The sequence below is a fragment of the Colius striatus genome, chromosome 15 (genome assembly GCF_028858725.1).
Source record: "Colius striatus isolate bColStr4 chromosome 15, bColStr4.1.hap1, whole genome shotgun sequence".
NCBI lineage: Eukaryota > Metazoa > Chordata > Aves > Coliiformes > Coliidae > Colius > Colius striatus.
In genome coordinates, this window is record NC_084773.1 from 2,053,483 (window position 1) to 2,074,747 (window position 21,265).

Sequence of the window (21,265 nt, forward strand, 5' to 3'; positions counted from 1 at the left end):
AGTTATTTACTTTCTTTTTCTTATCTGAAGCCTGGATTTCAAACACTACTGTGCCCACAGTTGTAAGCCCAGGGAATCCAGTCGCTAGCTGTTTGTACCTTACTCGTTGTTTAAACAAGCCCACATCATCTTATAACCATGTGAAGAGAACTATCCAACTTGATACAGTTTGGTCTGTCCTACAGTGGCAGAACTATCCTACTTTTTAAAGACAATGAGGCCAAAATGGTACTTGCCCCAATAAAACAAGCAAGGCCAAAACAGATTAAAGTACTTCTGTAAGAAGCCTAATGATCTTTGAGAGCTATTTGTCATATTTGAGAGTCTAGTTGAGTCTAAGGGCTGTGCACTCAGAAAGCAGCCCTTCAGCTTTAGGATCCACTTCTCCATGCTAGTGACAGTCCTCGTCCCACAGATCCAGTAGCAGACGTAGGATAAACCTTTAGCCCAATGTTCATTCTGGCTGAGACACCAAAAGCAGCAGATCCCAGCAGGTAATGGGGAAATGAAAAAACAAAAAGGACTGAATCTACACTCGAGTTCAAAAGGTACAGAAAGAGGTAGCAAACAGAACACAGGAAGGGCAGGGACAAATGAGACAAGGAACTAAGTAAAGGAGTGAGACACCAAGCCATTAGAAGCTGCTCACTCAGTTTACGATAGGTAATTGTTTGCCTTTGTGTGCTCATAATTGCATTTAAAATAAACAGACCATTTCCTAGTATAGGCCATGGCACTGTTTTTTTTCCTGGTAAAAGTTTTAAGAATACCATAGGAATATTAAGATGCTGACATGTAAAACTCAACAAAAGAGCTACAAACCTTTTCCTGTTATTAAACAAACGGAAAGTAAATATTGAAGATCAGGCTGTATTCCTTAAGAGGATGTTCTGGGGAGGGGGTTGTCTTTAAAAATGTATATACTTTTGGCAACAAAGTCATATTTTTGGGTTTATTTCAGTTCTTAGAATGTGATGATTTAGGGATTTATCTTGATTTCATTGTTATTTTGTCCTTTTGTCAGTTATGACACATGAACCTAGACAGCGTTTAGGATGAGCTTTGAGGCATATCTCAGATGATATCTGAATCCAGCAGGATTGTTTCCATGCTTAAAGGCAGACAGCCATGTCAAAGCACGTTCCTGAAGCAGGAATTGTCTTGGTTAAATGGAGTGACACCAGATTTTCATTTTGTTATATAATAAAACCCAAGCTATTCTGTTTCCTTGATATTGTAAATGAAGTAAAAGTGCTGGAGACAAACTTAGTCTTTGATGCTATAAAGTCTGTGGGAATTATAAATCACTAGTGCCTAGTTTGCATCTGGTCCTGGAAGCTGCCTTAAAATTGTCTGGTACATAGCATTCTCAAATCAGTTCTTACATTTAAGAAAACTGACAATGCCTGGGAAACCAGAAGAAAAACAGTGAAAAAAACCCCACTCTCTCCTGGGTTCTTCCTAAAATGGAATTCAATAATCTTAAATGAGGCCTTCATTTCAGCTCCTGGAAGTTCCCAGTATGTGAATCAAATCATTGGTCTCTGCCCTGTTATTAGTCAGTGGGTCTGCACATCACAAAACACCACAGAGCACAGAAACTGTTACAGGTAATGGAGGAGGTAAGACTGTCACCCATTTGGCAGGATAAAGATGACTCTCTAGATTTGCCAAGGCAAACAAGCAGAGGGATGACAGAGATCATCTTCTGCCAGTATCCATGAGAAGATGTTTGGAGTTGTAGCCCAGCACTTTCCATGCCACAGCACTCACCCCTTCAGCAGCAGATGAGCACACGCTTGAAATGGAATGCAAACCTTGCTCTTAACAGTTGCCATAAGCTTCTCTGGCCCAGCCAAAGCAGCAAAAAGCATCTTCAGTAAACGACTACCAAGGCCAAAAGGCTGTCTACATATAGTTCATTTAAAACAGTGAGGATGAACAAGGCTGTGTGTCCAGCTACTGCATGAGCACACGAGCATAACCCTGTGTTCCAACACTCATTAGATAACCAGAAAAAGCAGGTAAATATTAGACACCAATATCTGAAGGGAAATGTAATGAATGAAGCAACTATTTAACCATTCTGCAGGCATAGCTAAAAATCTGAGCCAGTGGCTTTGGAATCTGCACACAACTGAAGGCGAGGAAAACACTGTGCATAATAAATCTAGGAGCCAAATTGACCAAAAAACCCCAACAATCCACTAAAATCCTTGAGAGCTTTTCCCAAATATTTATTCCTACAAGTTGATATAAAGCACATCATAACCTGAAGAATAATTAGAAATGCCAGGGTGTGAATAACTGGGGAGGTCACAGAATCACAGAATGGTGGGGGTTGGAAGGGACCTTTAGAGATCATCCAGTCCAAGCCCCCTGCAGAAGCAGGTTCCACAGGAATGTGTCCAGGTGGGTTTTGGAAACCTCCAGAGAAGGAGCCTCCACAACCTCCCTGTGCAGCCTGTGTAGGGCTCCCTCATCTCAACACTGAAAGAGTTTTTCCTTATGTTTAAATAGAACTTTTTGTGTTCCAGCTTCTTTCCATCACCTCTTGTCCTGTCACTGGGCATTACAGAAAAAAGTGCTGCCCCAACCTCCTGACACCCACCAGTTAGATATTGGTAAATATTAATGAGCTCCCCCCTCAGTCTTCTCCAGACTGAACAGCCCCAGGTTCCACAGCCTTTCCCCCTAAAGAAGATGCTCCCGTGTGTGTGTTTCCACCCTTCCCCACCCCGATAATGGGATCTGCAAAGCCTGACAGCCTTAACGGACCCGCGTCTGAGAGACTCTGAGTGTTTTGCGCTCGGTTCAGTGCCTTTTTAGACAAAGAGCCAGGCGCACGACTGGACGAAAGTCCATCTCACGTTTACATCTTCCACCGCAGCACAGCAGTTCTACGCGTTCCGCGCAGGGCAGCCACCGGCCTTGAATTTGTGAGCGAAACTTGCTGAAATACGGCCATCTAGTGGAAACCCTTCATCATGGCAGTTCGCTTCCCAACCGAAATAAACCAAAAACCCCTTAAATGGATTTTTCCTGATTATCTAGCTGCAGCCTGGAGTCTTGTCCTTGCCTTGTGAAGGTGACAGAGTCAGAATCTGGCAAAACAGAAGCTGTGTGTCACTTAACAACTGACCTAGGTGACTGATGAAGCAGGAAAACTAATGACCCGTGAAGGAACAAATGTTTCTTCAACAAAAGGTAAATAAATCTGATACAGGAGATCAAGGGATGGGCTCTAAGTGCCCTTAATTTCCCCTGAAATTGCAACCTCAGACCTTTTGCGCCAGTTTCCATGGGGAGTAAGAAAGGGATAACTCTGGGGGTGCTGAAAGCCTTGATGAGGTGAAAATTAATGTTTAGAACACAAACATAGAATTTGTGATGGGAATGGAGAGGTAGCTGTGAGGACAAAAAAAAGGCACACTGTCTGCAGAGAGACACTGATGCCATGGGATGTCAGCTGCATCAAACAGCCCCAGGAGAATTCCTCACTGAATCCTGTTTTAACCTCCAAGAACATAAAATCATGTTCCCCTCTCTGAAGCATGTCAACTACAGACTCAGCTTTAATATTCTCTTTTCTCATGCTGTTCACTTTATTGCAGCCCACCTTGGGATTTGGGCTGTGATGGGATTTCTTACTGGGTTGATGCTTGGCCAATATTTGTCTGACTTCTCTTTTTTGGTCTCCTGTGAAAACCATTCGAAACTAAGCAGAAACCAACCTTGATTTATTTCTTTAATAAACAAAATGAAGATACTGCATATTAATAAAAATGAAAACTATTCCCTAGTTGTTTTCTTTAAAAGTTTCCAAAAACAGTCCTGTATCTCTGTCAAAGTTAATGTAACCAGTACTTCCATGGGAATCGCTGTCAGTCTGGGGAAAGTGGAACTGGCTAATGTAAATAACTGCAGCCCATCCTCCAACTACTGTTCAAATCACCTTGTGAGAAAGGAACCAGCTTTATTGAGAAGAAAGTGTCACAATATTTCTCCTGCAGGCTGTAACTGGTATGGGATTAAAAACAAAAATAAAGCTTTGCAGAAACATTCTGTGAAAAAAAAACAGAGAGAAAAATCAACCTGATGATGAAGCATGACCTGGGTGTCACAGCATTCTATGCCAGGCTTTTATTTTAGTGGGCCATTCAAAATTACCTGAAGACACTACAAGAGCAGGTCATTCTTTTACAATATTGTGACTAACTTCCTTGAGAGTGCTACACAGGGGAATAGTTTTACAAGCTGACATTTCTGTTTCTTTTCATAAGCCTAAGAATGTAAAATATGTATTTAAAGAGTACCTGGCCTGTGTGTTTTGGCTGAGAAAGGATTGGGCATTAACTTCCCAACTCCCTGTAAAATTGCCAAACATCCAGAAAACAACCACCTTGGGTAACAAAACTCCTTAGTGCTTTCCTGCATTCAGCAACTTAATTTTACTGGCAGTAGAATCTTCATAGCACATAGTTACTATTAGATGTTAAACATTAGTTAATATTACATGAGCCCTTATTGTATAAATGGAATGTTTCATCTCAGTGATTCCAGGCAAATTTTGTAATATGGCTGTTACAGGGGAAGGACTCCACACACCACAGCAAGGCTGTGAGAAGATGATTGCAAATGCTTCTGTAGATTTTAAAGGCTGTAATGTTACATGGTCACAGATGGAGTTTAATAAGGCTGATGGGGAGGGCATGCTTTGCCATTCTATTTCCCAGGTCTACGCCTCCACCATCGACTGAAAAATCCTTGTAACAACCAGAGAAAAGCTAGCAGTCTCCCCCTGGAAAGACACATTGCTTCTTCAGAGGGACTACTATGCATGCATCAGTGTCCCCAGACAGGACAATGCCACAGGAGATTCTGGGTATGGCGACAGAAACAACAGGACGTTAAGTCAGGCACCCGACAACTCAGGACTGTGCAGCAAAGGCAACCGTGTCAAAGCTAAAGGCAAGGCATTTCTAGAACTGAAGGGTTACAACTCAATCCTTCCCATCACAGTTTGGAAAAGGGGGGTGTACTAGTTTTCTCAGAAAGCTGACATTGGTTTGGACCATAATTTAACAAGAAGCACCGGAGTAATTCAGCTGAGCATCAGTAGTAAAGCAACCGAGTACTCTGCATGAGAAGCAGCGAATCAGACAGAGATGACATGAAACGCTCTGTTCTCATCATGACATTCCTGAAGCAAAGGACGGTGAAACAGAGACGGGGCTCTGAAAGGTGAATTAAGCAAAGGTGCAGGCTTTGAGCCTCCGCAGGGCAGAACAGAGTACTGCACCTTCTGCCGCACTGCAGGGATCAGAAGAGCTCCCGGCAGGATCGACTCTCAGGAAAGGATCTCGCGTGCTTTCAGTGCAGTCCCTCGTCTCAATGCAGGATTAGCTTGATTTGAACTGTTCCTGAAAGATGTTCGTCTAACCTGCTCTCACAGTTCCCAGGGATGGACATAACACAGCCCACCCAGGTACTGACTGCTGTCTGCACCTCACAGGCACAATGTTATTGTGCAATATAATCTTGCTTCTCCTTTAATTTCCCAGTGGCCGTGCAGAGCAAGATCTGTCTCCCTCTTCGTGATGGTCTCTTTTGCCCATTTTACTTTTCTAGACTGAGTTATTTCAGCCTTCCCTCATGGGTCACCCTTGTCACTGTGCCCTTGACTCCTGACAGCAGTGTGACAGTTTCTGACTCATTCCCAGCTAGTGATTCACTGTAACCTTGAGGCACAGCCTGGTCATTCAGCTGCCCCTATCGCTCGCTGTTTCATCATAAAAGAGAGCCAGATACTTGTGAAAGCGGCTGTACAATTATTGATATGCTAAAAAAAACCCACCCAGGCGTGATTCATCTCGAAGAGAGCTTGTCCTTCAGATGGCAGCATTTCTGACTGAAGCACAATCAGGGCTCATGATCAGAAACGGGAGCAGATATTTGGTTGAAGAAACATGAGGGTGATTTGGTTAATTGACCTACTGGCGTATACTGTGCTTTCCCTCTCAAGGCTGTGCAAAGATAAGGAGATGTGAAGGAAAGCAACTGACCCTACAGCTCTTCTTGCTGTTTTGTCTATAACGTAGGTCTTACAGCAACCTGTCTGCACAATGAGACAATATATCTAGCCTAGATAAATTCCACTTCCATTTAACGAGGCTTGATTTGGCAAATTTAGAAGGAATATTTGAAACAAAGTGACATCTTTGACACTGGCTTCACTTCATATTGTTACCTAGAACACTTCAACTCGTGGGTGGCTTAGGGGTAGAGCTCTAAGAATGAAGCTGGAGTTATCAGAGCATTGCTGTGTAATTTGGTGGCAGGAATACAACAGGGTCCTCTGGGGCTTAGCTTCAACATTTCCTGTGGGAATCAACACTCAAAAGTAACATTCACTGGTATATAAAGTGGACTTTTGTCAGAAGGAACTGTAGGAACATGAACAGCATCCTCATATTTTGTGCTACATCTCTGGTGTGTCCTCACAGCCATCACTGCCCCCTCCCCGTGCTCACCAGTCCCTCTGGAAAATGAGAATGCGAGATAAAATACCTCATAAGAAGGATGTATGCTTACAAGATTTCATCAGTGACTTCACTGGTATTGAAAATCAGACAGATTTGTCTGTTGAGAATCTGTCTTCTTGGAGCCAACACATCATCATCCTCATTCTTTGCTAGTGGCACCTCACAATGTAGCCTCAAAATAAGAACAGGCAGTTGCACTGTGTAACCGTGAATTTGATGAGCAAGGCTCAAATCCATAACAAGTTCACTGTTCACCAAAGCAGAGCAAGGGGGGATGTTTGCTCCTCCCCAACTGGTGAGAATGCCCTGCATTTTATTTGGGTGCTTTTCTTCTCTTAAATCGTGTCCTCCCGAGCTCAGCTCTGGTAATAAGCTGCACGACCACAACTACCCCTGATGATGTTGTGTAAGTAGCACCATTATCCCAGGCAGCTCTATGAGTCACGGCCTCGGCAAGGGTTTGATACCGAGCCAAACCCAACGGCTTCCAGCAGAAAACTGTCTCCCTGCCTCACCTCCCACGGCTGAAAACCTTCACCCGCCCATCTGTCCCAAACGCCCCTCGTTACGAGGCCTGCCGGGATGAGCGGCCACGCAACGCGCCACGTCCCCGGCCTTTATTGCGTTTAAATGGCCAGCACGCGTCGGGCAGCCGTCGGGGGCCGATCCCGCACCACCCGCGCTGGAACCGCGCCGCACCGCCCGCCGCACGGCGGCCAGCCCCGCGGGCAGCGCCCCGGGCCCCGCACACGCCGCCCCTCTCCCGGCCAGGCTCCGCAAACGCCGCCCGCACGCAGCCGGGCCCCGCACACGCCGCCCCTCTCCGGCCAGGCCCCGCACACGCCGCCCCTCTCCCGGCCAGGCCCCGCGGCGGCCGCTCCGCACGCAGCCGGGCCCCGCACACGCCGCCCCTCTCCCGGCCAGGCCCCGCGGCGCGGGCTCGGCGCGGGGCGGGGCCGGTGGCCAGCGGCGCCGCTCGCCAGCCCGGTGCGCATGCGCGCTGGCGCCAGGGGGCGGGTGTCGCGGCGCTGGCGGCGGCCCGGGCGCGCGGCGGGGACGGGTGCGTGGCGCGTGCGGTTGCTGTGGCGACGGGCGAGCGGCTGGGTCCGGCCTGGCCCGTGGCCGCCCGGTAGCCGCGGGGCCCGCCCGGCTCCGCGGGAGCTCGCCCCGGGCGGGGCTGCGGGTGCCGGCGTGGGTCGGGTGCTCTGTGGGCGGCCGCCTGCCCGCCTGAGCGTGTGGTGCCGCGCTGCCGGCCCCAGGCCCCGGCCTCAGCCCCGGCCTCCCGCGGCCGCCGCGCCGCGCTGGGCTCCGGGCGGGCGGAGCTGCGGGGTCCCAGCATCCCGGCGGGCGCGGACCCGGACCCGGCCCTGGGGAAAAGCAGTTGCTGTGCCTGGGCGTCCGCAGGGCCTGTGTCCCTCTCGGCTGGTCCGCGGCAGAGCCGTAGCCGGTTACCTGCGCCCTCCCTCCCCGCGAAAGGGGTTCCCGGGGTTCCCCGCGAAGGGGGTTCCCTGTTTAAAGACGAGAAACCTGCCAGGCCGCGTCTCTTTTCTCCAGAAAAGTCATTGTCGTGGTTATTCGAAACAGTTGCTACTTGGTGCTGTGGTTTCTGTTTATTCTGCTCACTCGCCTGTTCAATTCATGAAACGTTCTCAGCAGGGTATGTACTGGCCTTTCATCGCACGTTTACTTTATAAAGCCTTCCTTGGCTGAGAACTATCCCGACCTGCTCTTCATGGGGGTACTGAATTGCCCGAGAGAGATTAACATCAGCAAATCACTGCTTGTGTTTGGCATGATAGCTACAGAATTCAGCTTGGATTGTACTGTAGGGCTCATTGCTAGTTTTGCTATTGGGAAGGAAATAGTCCTGAAACATGTTAAAACCGGTGAATTCCTGATGGTTAAATGTCTTGTTTCCACTTTTTAGGAGGAAACATTAACATTAGGAGATGGCAGAAGCAGCTTTTCATCCCCCAAGAAGGAAAAGAAGAGTTTTTGAGTCATATGAGGCTCCCTTTCCTGTGGATGTAGGTGGGAAGGATTTCAGAATATGCCAGGCTGAAATCCTCAACAACAATGTTATTGTGAGGAACCCTGAAGATATCGAACAGCTTTATAACAAGGTGCTGTACCCTATTTACACAGTATTTTTAGAGTGTCAGACCTAGGTAGAGCATAATGCTTGTGTGAAGATATGCTTTGCCTCTGTTTTCCTCCCACTTGAGCTTCCAGTCATTCTCCATATCTCCATCCTCTCAGGAAATCGAAACAAAACATCTTTTCAGCATCAAATGTGAAAAGTACTTCATTCCCAGCAAATCAACTTTAAAATGAAGTGATATTGTGAGCTAAAAAACAGGAGCAAAGTCTTCATGTTGATGATGCTTCATCTCAACATGTTATGCAGCCTTGCAAAAACATTTTCTTCTTCTGAAAGCCCAGGAGGGTGGAATAGGAGTGTTTTATAAATGCTTCTATCATTCTTTTAACTTCAGAGTGATTTCTTGCTCAATAAAACAAGCTACATTAGGTCTGTTATGTCTGAGTACTGTTTCACCATTGTTCTTTTGCAGTAGCTTCATCTATCTCTTTGTTTTGTTATGCATTGTCACAGTGTTAATGCACAGGTGTTCTGCATCTGCTTTCTTAAGTCTACTTGGAGATGTTAACTGGCAAATATTTAGGGCTGAATGTAACATTTAGAATAGAATTTAAGTGCAGGTGTTACTCAGCTGCTGACTGGAAGCTGAGCCATGAGCTTCAAGTGCAGGTGTTAGTGACTGGAAGCTGAGCCTTTTGCTTTAGGCAAAGCTGAAATGCTGCAGAATTTCAAGGTGTTTTTCTTCAGCTGATCTTGGCAGGCAACATGTTATAAATAGGAAAGAAAGAAAGAAATGGTTGTGTCATGATACAATAAGGGGTTTTTTTCTCCTTTGTCTTTGAAGGGCTATTTTGGAAAAGGTATCCTGTCAAGAAGCCGACCAGTGTACAGCATTTCAGACCCTGTGCTGGTTACTAAGTGGCAAGGTAAATTGTGTCTATTTCTATTTCCATCCCTTTTCTAATAGTACTTTCCTTTGCTAACTTGAAGATACATGTTTATAAACTACACACTGAAAAATAATCTTTCTACTGGGTCAGATCAAGGGTCTCTCTCCTCCCCTGTACCTTGTTGCTGGTGATGACCAGTACAAGATGCTTAGGAAACATACAAGAGCAGGAAAGATGTCAGTAGCTCCTTAGTGCATTCTTCTGGCCTTCACTGATGTGTTGCATAGGAAGTCTGTAAGTAAAGGTGTCATCTTGAACTTCTTATAACTGTCCAATTCTTCTTGGTTTTAATCTGTAAGTTTGATTATCCATGAAATCATGAGGCAAGGAAATGTGACCTTTTTTACCTGATTATAGTAAATTGCATTTAGTCTGCTCTGGGTTGTTTGCAGAAAGATTGCTGTTCCTCACTCACCTTTTCCATCACAGTTAAGTCTCAATAGACATCACTGGATTTTATCATATCCCTCCATAATCACAGCACAGAATCGAGTTGGAGGCCTGTGGCCAGTGGAGTTCCACTGGGTCAGTTCTGGGGCCAGTCTTGTTCAACATCTTCATCAGTGACCTGGATGAGGGGACAGAGTGACCCTCAGCAAGTTCCCTGCTGACACCAAACTGGGAGCACTGGCTGATTCCCCAGAGGCTGTGCTGCCATTCAGCGGGATCTGGGCAGGCTGAGAATTGGGCAGAGAGGAACCTCCTTAGGTTCAACAAGGACAAGGGCAGAGTCCTGCAGCTGGGGAGGAACAACCCCCTGCACTAGGACAGGCTGGGGGTGACCTGCTGGAGAGCAGCTCTGCAGAGAGAGACCTGGGAGTGCTGGGTGATAATAAACTAACCATGAGCCAGCAACGTCCCCTCGTGGTCAAGAAGCCAATGGCATCCTGGGGGCATCAAGAAGAGTGTGGCCAGCAGGTCAAGGGAGGTTCTTCTCCCCCTCTGCTCTGCCCTGGTGAGGCCTCACCTGGAGTCCCGTGTTCAGTTCTGGGCTCCTCAGCTCAAGAGGGACAGGGAACTGCTGGAGAGAGGCCAGTGCAGGGCCACCAAGATGATCAGGGGACTGGAGCATCTTCCTTGTGAGGAAAGGCTGTGGGACCTGGGGCTGTTTAGTCTGGAGGAGACTGAGGGGGGATCTTATTAACATTTATAAATATCTAAAGGGTGGGTGTCAGGAGGTTGGGGCAGCACTTTTTTCTGTTGTATTTAGCAACAGGACAAGGGGTGATGGGATGAAGCTGGAACAAAAAAATTCTGCTTAAACATAAGGAGAAAGTCCTTTGGTGCTGAGGTGAGGGAGCCCTGGCCCGGGCTGCCCAGGGAGGGTGTGGAGGCTCCTTCTTGGGAGGTTTCAGAATCTGCCTGGACACTTTCCTGTGTGACCTGATCTAGGTGGTTGCTGCTTGAGCAGGGGTTGGGCTGGTCTTTAGCAGTCCCTTCCAATCCCCACCATTCTGTGATTACCTGAAATCATCTTCTTATGGGTGGGAGCAAAACATTTTGTTGTTCCTCTTGTGCAGGCTGTTACCTCTGTACCTTTTCTAGTTCTGCTGTGAATACAAATGGGACCAAAATGGCATAGTGTCTTAAAAATGGGGGTAATTAGTAGGCTGCAGATTACCCCTGTAATCAAAATCATGTGGAAACATTTTCATGTTGATGAAACAGTGTGTGATTTTTCTTTCCACAGGTGCTAACAGAAACATGCCTATAATTACATCCAAAAAGTAAGTTAATTTCCAGGAATTTATTCTTGGTGTTTTTAGGAAACAGATTGGTTTGTGTTTTTCCTCACTGGCTTTCAGATTGTTAGCTGTATAAATGATGATGACCTGCTGCTGTTTCTTTTTGTTTCCTTTATAAATCACATTAGAAAACTCCAAAATGAAGTAGGTGATATTCAGCATGAAGTGCAGCAGGTATTAAGTGATGAATAGAAGCTGAGATTGAGTGCATGCATAGTAGGCTGGTAGTAAACTTATAGTACTATCAGGCATAATAAACTTGTTTCTCAACTGAGGAGGAGGAAGAAAAGTTTCTGGGGCTAGCTATTTAAAATAACTCTCCCCTTTCCTGTGTGAATTATTACAGAGTGAGCTGAAGCAGGTCTTGAACTTTTGTAATGCATAAACAGGCTGGTTTGGTTGTTTTTAGAGTCTGTGAACACTGCTGGTTTGTAGAGCGTTGGACCACATTCTTATTTTCTTCTGCTATAACAGTAATGAGCTATTAAGAGTGTGCAAGTTACTCTGTTTGCTCGAATCTTGTGACATCTCTAAAGATTTTACTTAAAAAGGATATTCCTTCAGCCCTCAACTGTAGGTAGGACAAACAGCAATGTTCCTGCTGCTGCCACTGCTGCAGTTACTGGTACTTGCAGAAACACTTCCCCTTAATGTTTACAAATAGGTAAAAGGTGGGTGTGAGGAGGCTGGAGCCAGGCTGTGCTCAGTGATGGCCAATGATAGGACAAGAGGCAGTGGGTACAAGCTGGAACAGAAGAGGTTCCAAAGAAATACAGTGAGAAACTTCTTCCCTGTTGAGGTGAGAGAGCCCTGGCAGGGTCTGCCCAGATGGGCTGTGGAGGCTCCTTCTCTGGAGACATTCCAACCCACCTGGATTAGTTCCTGTGTGCCCTACTCTAGGTGGTGCTGCTCTGGCAGGGGGATTGCACTGGATGAGCTTTCCAGGTCCTTTCCAACCCTTGAGGTTCTGGGATTAGTCTGCTTTGTGGGTGCTTTATGTGCCAGCAAATACAACTGAGCAGCCATGAGTATACCTTTACATTGCTGCAGAAAAGGCATCATCATCTGTCACAGAGATCTCTAACTGCAAATTATATGGTGGTTAAATCATAGGACAAAGAGGAGTCATGTTTTATACCCAAAAGTACAGCACTGAATGATAACAGCTTTATTATGAGGCTGCAGAGGGATTTCTATGTTGTGTTGACACGTGTAATTTGCATTTCATTGTCTTTGTAGTTCTTCATTACCTGGTTTGTTTGGGGACATAAAGAGTATTGGACTGGAGTGGTCTAGGTTTGATTAATGACAGCTGCACTCAGTACCTGCAGCTGTCACAGAATGAAGATGAATGTCTGTGCCTGGATATTAATGTTATCTTCCAAGGAGAAATAATTAAAAGGGCACAAAAACTCTTTCATAATTGCAAAACATCTCAGATATATTTTCAGCTGCTGTCTCACTGATGGGATTCTGTTTCTCAGAGATGGGAGGGGTTTGGTGAAAACTAGTAGAAGCAGGAGAAAAGTAGTTTCTACTTAAGAGTTTTACACTGATGTTTTTGCTCTACCATTGGTGTTCCAAGGGTAGCTAAAACAGTTTGGAAGATACTGTTGTCAGTAGTTAGCAATGTAATAGATGACGTGTGTGAGAAATCTGTATGTAAAGTCTTCTTGTGTATTTTAATCCTGCAAGCTCTGATACCAAGAAGGTTTTTTTGCAGGGAATTCAGGCTAAAGGCTTCCCTGAGAGAAGGGAGGTTTTGCCTGGTGCAGTTCTTGCTTCCTCAAACAGCATAGCAGTAGTCCTCATGCATGGTTCTTGTGCAATGCTTGGCGTTTGTTGCCACAGAGATTTAAAAGGCAAAGCAAAGGCAAGGAAAGTAGCAGAATCCTGATGTGCAGTAATGTCTGCTGCTTCTTGAAGACTGGAATTCTGCTACTTTGGTGTATTTGCACAGCAGTGATGGGAGAGTAGTCAGGTTTGGTTTGTGAACTGTGCTGAATCTTTCCTTTGAGGTGCTTGGGTTTAAGATGTTCATTAAAGGACATCATGCCCTAGGACTTCTATTTTATTTCACTTGTTTGCCAGGTACCAGTATCATGTTCAGTGGGCTAAAAGTGTTTTGCAAGAGCAAGGATTTGATGACTGCTCAGTTGCCCAGATTCTTGAAAATTACACTAAACCTCTTGAGCTGCCAGTTTTGGAAGGGGATGGAGCTGAACAAACAGGGAACAGTTGCAACAGAATGAGCCCAAGTACAGAAACCAAAGGACTTTCCAGACAAGCATCTGCAGACACTGGAAATGCAGTAGCCCCAGGTCTTGAGAATCAGAATGAAGGCTCCAAGAAAGCCCTTTTGGAAGGAGATCCTGTGCCCACATGTGCACAGGAGCAAGGTGACTTGAAAGAGGCAGCTGAAGTGTCTTGCCAGAGGCGTGGTGAAATGATCCAGTCAAAAGAGTGTGCTCCAGAATATGTCTTGGTGCAAGAGGAAGAGGAAAGTAGCTTATGTCCTGAAGATGACTCTGCTCATGCACAAGAAAATGTAAGGAGACAGAGTATCCTCATCTCTATTTTCAGTGCTATTTTCAGAATCCAGTCTTTTTTTACAGCTTAAAGTTTTACTAACAACAGTTTTGTTTCTTTTCTTGCAGCTTGTCAAGAAGGAAAAACTAGTATGCAGAAAGAATCCCTTTAGGATTTTTGAGTATTTACAACTCAGCTTGGAAGAGGCAAGTCTCAAGTACAGGACAAGTTGCTTTAATCTGAAAAGCAAACATTCATCCATGTTCAAAGTCATTTCATACCTGTTTCTAAAGTGCAGGGTTCTCCACATCTCCTAAGCACTTGGATTGTCTTAGTCATCACATTCATTGTTAATAACCTGTGCTAATTACATTATATGGTTGAAAAAAACCAAAAGCAGGCTGCAATCCCATTCACTTTAGATGATTTATCCCACTGGCAAAGAGGCCAGTGATAAGACTTAAGTCTAGGAACATCAGGAATACAGTATTTATACAAGTTGTGCTTCGGTTGTGCTGCTTCATGTGTTACCACCATTCCTTCAGCAGGCTGCAGCACCTGCATAGTTACTTTGTAGTGCTGTGTCTGTTCAAATGGGAAGGTCACAAAGACAAATCTCAAAGGAAACTTTCAGGCAGCTTGTTTGCCTTGAGGACATTAGAGTGGTTGTATAAAATGAGTTTGAGCTGCTTCTTGCATGGAATATACACCAGAGGAAGAGTCTAGCTGTCAGTCCAACTTACTCCATTTCTTTTTTCAGGCTTTTTTCCTGGTATATGCTCTGGGGTGTTTAAGTATCTACTATGGTGAGGTAAGAGACTGGATTAATTTTGGCTTACTGGGGATACTTCAGATATAGTCTGAAATGTTCACCTCCTGAGGCAGTATTTCATGCTGTTAATTCTGAAGGAGGAAATACCAAACAGAGTAATTAGCAAGTTTTTCTTCCAAGCACTGATATTTCTCTTTATGAAACACTCATCTAAAAGTTTTTCTGTTTACCAAGGCAAAGAAGGTTAAGCACAGTCTTTCTGTAGAGCAAGGTTTTTGTCACTCAGGCAGCAAAGGGCTGGAAGCAAGTGTGGGAGGAGTAATATGAATAGTCTCTCCCAAAACAGGAGAATTCCTTCAAGCTGTAAGCATTGATCTGCAAGTGTATCAACCTACTCTTCATGCAATGGCAAAACTATTGAAACCTGTGTGTCTAGATCAAGCTTTATCAGGTTTTCCCTCAAACAAAGGCATTGTGGGGACTGATAGGGAAATGCTAAAAACAGACCCACAGAATGGAGCAATGGGGTTGTGTCTTATCTTTAGAGATTCCATATTGTATTGCCTGAAGTTCATGCTCTTTGCCATAGCTTGTGATACTTGATGTTTGGCTGTTAGCCTCTGCTACACATACAGTGTTCTGTTATCTGCTTAATATGAATGTAGTCACATTGATGGCTTTGTGATTTTTAGGAGCCCCTGACTATTTTGAAGCTCTGGGAAGTGTTCAGTGAAGTGAAGCCCAATTTTAAAACTACCTACATGGCATATCACTACTTCCGCAGCAAGGGCTGGGTCCCCAAAGTTGGGCTCAAGTATGGAACTGATCTCTGTGAGTACCTTCCTTAAACACAAAACCCTCTGCAGCTGTCTTTTCTGTGTACTTTGTTTGGCAGAGGAAGAGGGGGAAGGGACTTGTTTGTTTGTTAACAGGAGGGTTTCTAATCTTACAGAGTTAGTGGTGTCCATAGTAAGTCAAGAATTACATTCGGTCCAGTCCTGCCTGGCATTCCAGGAAGATGAGGGTAAAGGGAGATGTTTTGGGATGCCTGCATGCAAACCAGTGGGTGTGCTGACACAGCTGTCTCACCTGGGGGGTTGTGTGCTGGGATGTGGCCAGACTGTGCTGAGTTAGCTCATCTAATCAGTGGGTAGGTATGGCTGAGTCCAGCATTGCTGCTCTTAGTGTCTTGGGCTCTAGAGGGGGTTTTGATACTGATCACCTCACAGAATGTTAAGGGTTGGAAGAGACCTGGAAAGCTCATCCAGTCCAACCCCCTGCCAGAGCAGCACCACCTAGAGTAGGGTACACAGGAACTCATCCAGCTGGGTTTGAATGTCCCCAGAGAAGGAGACTCCACAGCCCATCTGGGCAGCCTGTTTCTCACCCTTTGTTTGTGTTCACTGCTCTTGGATTTGTGCCTGACAAAGGCACAAATGGGATGGTTTAGGGCTAGCAGGAGTTCTGCCTTACTCCTAAGCACCTCTGGCTTCTTTGGCAGCACCTTCTGAGGGTTGATGTTACTAGAGTTGCTTGTAATGGATCATTCATAAGTGATGGTTGTCACTGGCCATAGTCCTTTTCCTGCCAGGCCTATGCTTGCCATCTGTGTAAGAAAGTGCCCTCTTTTAAGCTTCTGATAAAGGAGAGGCAGGAAATGGAAGTGTTGAGCTCAGTGGCAGCAGTCCAGCTGCAGTGAGTCTTGTGTACCCTTGTAGAAAAAAGGAACTTTGAGTGGATCTGGTGGGCACTATGTAAGAACTTGTGCCCTGTCCCCCTCCAGGCCCTGTTGGAAGTGCTTGCTTGGAGCAGAAATTCAATGACTTACTGTCATCTTTCACTTGTGCTCCAGTGGCTCAACTTCTGTTGTGAATACTGTGGTAAAAGCATGAGGCTGTTGCAGAAAAATCCCATCCGAAACTTTTTCCTACAGCAACTGCTGAGTGTCCCTTGGCTCTTCTGCTTTTCTCTCTCACCTGCCACTCCCTTGCCCTCAGTCACCCTGCTGAGGGGCTTTTTGTGTCTCTTCCCTCTCTCTCCACTTGCTGGGACAACTTAATTCTGAGCAGAACTCAAAAGTGTTGAAATTCTGTCTTGTGTAATGAAAACTTACAAAAACATTTCAAAGTCTGTGTGGAGCCAGGTGTTAAACTGAGATGGAAAGTGTGATGATCTAACTGAGGTGTTTCTCTTTCCTTTCAGTGCTGTATCGAAAAGGCCCCCCCTTCTACCATGCAAGGTTTGAAACTCATATTGCTGCCTATTTAACAACAGAGCTACTCAACAACAGCATTTCTTGGAATTCACCTAGCAGTGGTTCTGCAGTAAAAAATGACAAGTGTGGATGAGCACATGTGGCATTCATGGGAAGGATGCACTGGGGAAAGTCACTCGACTCGCTCATATTGACTTTAAAAAGTATATGGCAGGGATAATATATGTCATTTGGGACAAAAAAGCTTCTCAATAAAGACAAGTATAACTGTCTTTATTTGTTAGCTAGTCAGAGTGAGCTCCTAGGTCATAAATGTCAAACCAATATCAGATTGGCATTTGTAAGAGAGTGCTACAAACATCAGCAGAAAGGTGAGGGGAGAGAGTGCCCATAAGCACGTTCACAGCTTCATCTCTCTTCCTCATAGAAAGAGACTGAACTTTCACAGCTTGCAGTTTAATCTTAATTTTCATGATCTTCCTGAAATGGTAATGTCCTTTCAGTGACTTCTGCTTTGGTTTCCAGTTACTCTGTTATTGCTGAATTGGTGGATGATAACTTTGAAGGTTCTCTTCGCAGACCACTCAGCTGGAAAACCTTGTCTGGGCTGAACAGAACAACTGTTAATGCTTCTAAGGTAAGAGCATTTAAAAACAGCTTTAAAATGATAAATGTGCAGTTTAGTTCCAAAGAACAGAGACTTGGAGTGAAGCTGGAAAGAGAATCCTTCTGTTTCTGCTCAGCTGAAGAACATGTTGAGATGCCAGTGGGCAAGGAAGTTTCATTTGTCAATGTCCAGGTGGATTCTGGAGGAGGATTATTAAAGTTCTCTCACCTGTTGGGATGTTAAAAGCAGGACCTGGGGGACCCTTCTTTCCTACTTGGACTAGATCCCTTCAAGGTCCCTTCCAACCCTTAAGATTCTGTGATTCTTCTGAAGAGTGAAAGTTTCCAAAAGGGGTCCCCTGTGACAGCACCTCACCTGGAGCGCTCCCATGCTCACAGCCATGCTGCCTGGGGCTTGTGCCAGAAGGCTGCTGGATCTCATACCCCCATTATGCTTTGGTAAGGCAAAGGAGAGATGCACACTACCCAGCTCCCTCCAGCTTGGTTTGCAGAAGGCATCTTGTCAGAAAGCTGGTGTTTTTGTTTCCAATGAAGCTAAGGCTTGTGTAGCTGATTTCTTCCTGGGATTCAGGTGTTCCTGTTTTCTTTGCCACAGGAGCTGATGTTATGCTATTTGATTAGACCATCTGACATGACTGAAAAGGAGATGTCCACACCAGAGTGTATGAAAAGGATTAAGGTTCAGGTGAGTAATTGCTTCTCTCTTTTGCTTGTGGAGCTTTGTCTCGGGGCAGCTGGACAGGCAACTGTCAGAACCCCTCCTGGTGCTTTGGCTTGCACACGGGTAGCTGCAATGAAATAACTGGATTCCTTTGTGCCCCAAGGCATGAGAAGTGCATCTTTAAAGACTTAATATCTTCTAATCTAAATGCTAGTGTTGCTGCTGCTGTGAATGGAAGCATTGGCATGGGGAAACAGGGATAGCTGTGGAGGCTGTAAGCTTCGTGTGTGTTTGCAAACGTGAGACCAGCTCACCTCAGGAACAAATGCAGTCACACGGAATAAAATCACTCAAAGGTCACATAATAAACAGCAGCTTGCTAAAGGCTTCACCCCATCCTTCACTCATTATCTGAAGCTTGTTTTCTTCTTCTTTTTCCCCCCACAATCATTGGTGGGTTTTATTTCAGGAGCTGATTGTAACTCGTTGGGTGTCTTCCCGTGAGCGCAGTGAGCAAGATGAGCCGTAACTGGCTGCACAGGGAGTTGGCTTTGAACGCATGTCTTGTGTTTTACTTGATCTTCTCACCATGAACTGTTGCCTCAGAACAGTTTCTATCAACATACTCAGTTGCTGTGTATAAATGCAAATGAAAATGAGGCATGTCCTGTTTGCTGGAGAGAGTGTTGTACTGAAAACCATAACTGAACCATAATAATGCACTTGGGGAGGGAATAAAGCTGTGTCCCTACTCAAAACACTTGTTTCCTTGGAACTTACACAGGTGTGTGTCTGAATGGCAGTGAGTGGTGATGGAATTTTTAGTACCTGTGAACAGGCACTACAGCCCTCAGAGCCATGAAGTCCAAAACCTGAATGTCTGCCTGAAAGCTGAAGCAGTGAGGGATCAGTTTTCTGGGAGCTGTAAGGCTAACTTCATTTTGTACCTCAGCACAAGGCCCTCAGAAATGAGGACTTAAACTTTGATACTCCTCCAGTTTAGTGCTGGTTTTAACTTGTTAAAAATCACAGTAATGACAGTGACAGCCTTTTGAGACACTCTTGGTACCATTCTTCTTCAACCAATACTAACTTCCTAACCTTGAGGAAGTGGCAGAAACTGAGATTTGGGGAGAGATCAGGTTGCTGCAGCATTACAGCACCTTGCTGTTGAGTGCCTGGACCCTGCAATTCAGTGGCTTGTTTCCACAAGTGCTGCTCAGAACTGAGGAGCTCTGAAAGTGTCAGGATTTAAAGTACTTCTGGGGTTGAAGCACCTTAACAGCAAAGTGAGGCATTGGGCACCTTTCCCCACTTGGTTAAGGTGTCCTTCTTCCCTTGGGATTTGCAGCATAAGTTTCCTCCTTGAAAGTAAGGGCCTGATCATGCCCCATGGCTGCAAGATGCCTGCCCACAAGCTGATGCCCTTTACCTTTGTTGCAGATGGGTTACTGTGCAGAGAATGAAGATTTGCTGAGCTAGTGGGAGGAAGTCAATCTCTTTGGCTGGGCAGGTCCAAGTCTCAGTGTCACCTCTGCTTTTTCCTCTTTGTCTTGTGCAGCTCTGTGTTCTGTGCAGTGTGAGCTCTGGGCAGTGCTGAGCAGCTCCGCCTTGCTGCACTAGAAGCTTCCTATTTTTTGACTCTATTTTTGGTAAGGTTTAATCATCTAGCTTGCAGGTTCTTAAATGTGATGTTTACTATTGCACAGCTACAGTTGGAAAACAAACAACCCAACCAACCCAGCAGGTATTCAGCTGTCTTTCAAGCAGAGCCAGGAGCTTTAAGCAGCAGCTACACTGCACATGAAATATTGCTGCTTTAGATTCAGGCACCTGAGTTTGGTCTTTGCCTTTGAACAACTGGCTCCCTTGCTTCATTCACCCTGCTGTTGGGATTTTTGTCCCCTCCCTGTCCTGTGTTGTGAAGGAACCCATTTGCTCTGGTTTGGATTTTCTTTGTGCTGTTTCACTCACTGTGCAGGGGCTTTGCCTCCTGGGCACAGGAAATTTCCCAGGGCTGGTAAAAATTCAGTGGAGTGGGATTGTTGTCACAAAGCCACAGTGGTGGTACCTGAGGCAGTTTAGGTTGTAAAGCCAGGGCACTCACACAGCTCAAAGTGGAGGATCTTCTGGTCTTTGCTGTCATTTAGTATGACTTCTACTGGAATAATGTAAAATCACAGCACCTTAAGGGCTGGAAGGGACCCTGACAGATTGTCTCGTGGGAGTGTTAATTGCACAGGAGCTTTTTGAAGCTGAACTGGTATGGAGGTGATGACTTGTCTGTCCAGCTGGGTTGTCTCCAGCTGCAGATGCCCTTAACTAATGCCTCAGTGCTGTTGTATCAAGTAACTTACAGTAGATAGTTGTACCACAGCACCTCTACTTGATATTTTACCAATGATAACAGAGTACTTGACTGAAGCATGGATTCAGTTTCACTCAGAAATAGCATACCCTGATTCCTTTTGTAAGCCAGATCCCAGCTGAAGGTTTGACTCACCCCAGGAGTGGGTGTTAGGAGGTCTCCCAACAGCAGCTTGTTTGAATAGGCTTTGAAAGGAGCTAGAATTTAGCATGAAGTAGAAAAACATGGGGGTGTGAAGTGTGCTGTATGCAGCTAGAGAGTGGGGGAGGCAAGGTTAATGCAGCTTGTGCACACAGAAGTGTTAACTTGGCGTGGACAGAACCTCAGTCTTTTATGATTACTTCTCTAGCTTTGAAAAAAACAGCACTTGCATCTAGACTAAATCCAGCTTACTTCACAGAAACTGGTTAGAAGGAAAGAAAGGTGACATTTTCTTCAACTAGAATGTAAGCAAATAAAGTGCAAGTGCACAAAAGGCTGAGTTACAGAATCCCAGCCCCAGCACACGCTGCTGAGGGACGTGTCACAGGTAGAAGTGCTGGTTGCAAGATCTTCCTAATGTCTTTCAACCCCAATTTCCTTTAAGTTCTATATTTAAAGATAAATCCTGAGGCATCTTTTTGGTTATTACAGGTACTGACAGCTACAGACACTAAGTCATTGTCTTCTAATCCTCAGCATCTGTCTCAGTTTGGGGAATAAACATGCAAAATGTAAAGAACTGGAAAACAAATACAGCTGGCCAAGAGGCT

The 21,265-nt window shown here is 45.4% G+C and overlaps 1 protein-coding gene across 2 annotated transcripts; it reads left to right on the plus strand.

The window, feature by feature from the left end:
• The first annotated feature begins 7,564 nt into the window (after positions 1-7,564).
• Positions 7,565-18,884, plus strand: TSEN2 (tRNA splicing endonuclease subunit 2). Of its 2 annotated transcripts, none has more exons than XM_062008349.1 (12): positions 7,565-7,605; positions 8,473-8,668; positions 9,491-9,572; positions 11,287-11,323; positions 13,433-13,889; positions 13,999-14,076; positions 14,631-14,681; positions 15,335-15,473; positions 16,845-16,881; positions 17,383-17,494; positions 18,080-18,169; positions 18,615-18,884. In XM_062008349.1, the coding sequence occupies exons 2-12, from the start codon at positions 8,495-8,497 to the stop codon at positions 18,672-18,674; spliced, it is 1,317 nt and encodes a 438-aa protein (XP_061864333.1). In that variant the 5' UTR covers positions 7,565-7,605; positions 8,473-8,494; the 3' UTR covers positions 18,675-18,884. The 2 variants fall into 2 exon arrangements, with proteins under 2 accessions (XP_061864333.1, XP_061864332.1); XM_062008348.1 differs by lacking the exon at positions 7,565-7,605 and adding an exon at positions 7,843-8,202.
• The last annotated feature ends 2,381 nt before the right edge of the window (positions 18,885-21,265 follow it).

What these genes read in the sequence shown, in the direction of transcription:
- TSEN2 (XM_062008349.1), top strand. Translation starts at nt 8,495, where the DNA reads ATGGCAGAAGCAGCTTTTCATCCCCCAAGAAGGAAAAGAAGAGTTTTT. An exon ending in TACAACTCAGCTTGGAAGAG is followed by an intron (nt 14,077 to 14,630) that starts GCAAGTCTCAAG and finishes TTCTTTTTTCAG; the next exon opens with GCTTTTTTCCTGGTATATGC. An exon ending in CCCCCCTTCTACCATGCAAG is followed by an intron (nt 16,882 to 17,382) that starts GTTTGAAACTCA and finishes TTTGGTTTCCAG; the next exon opens with TTACTCTGTTATTGCTGAAT.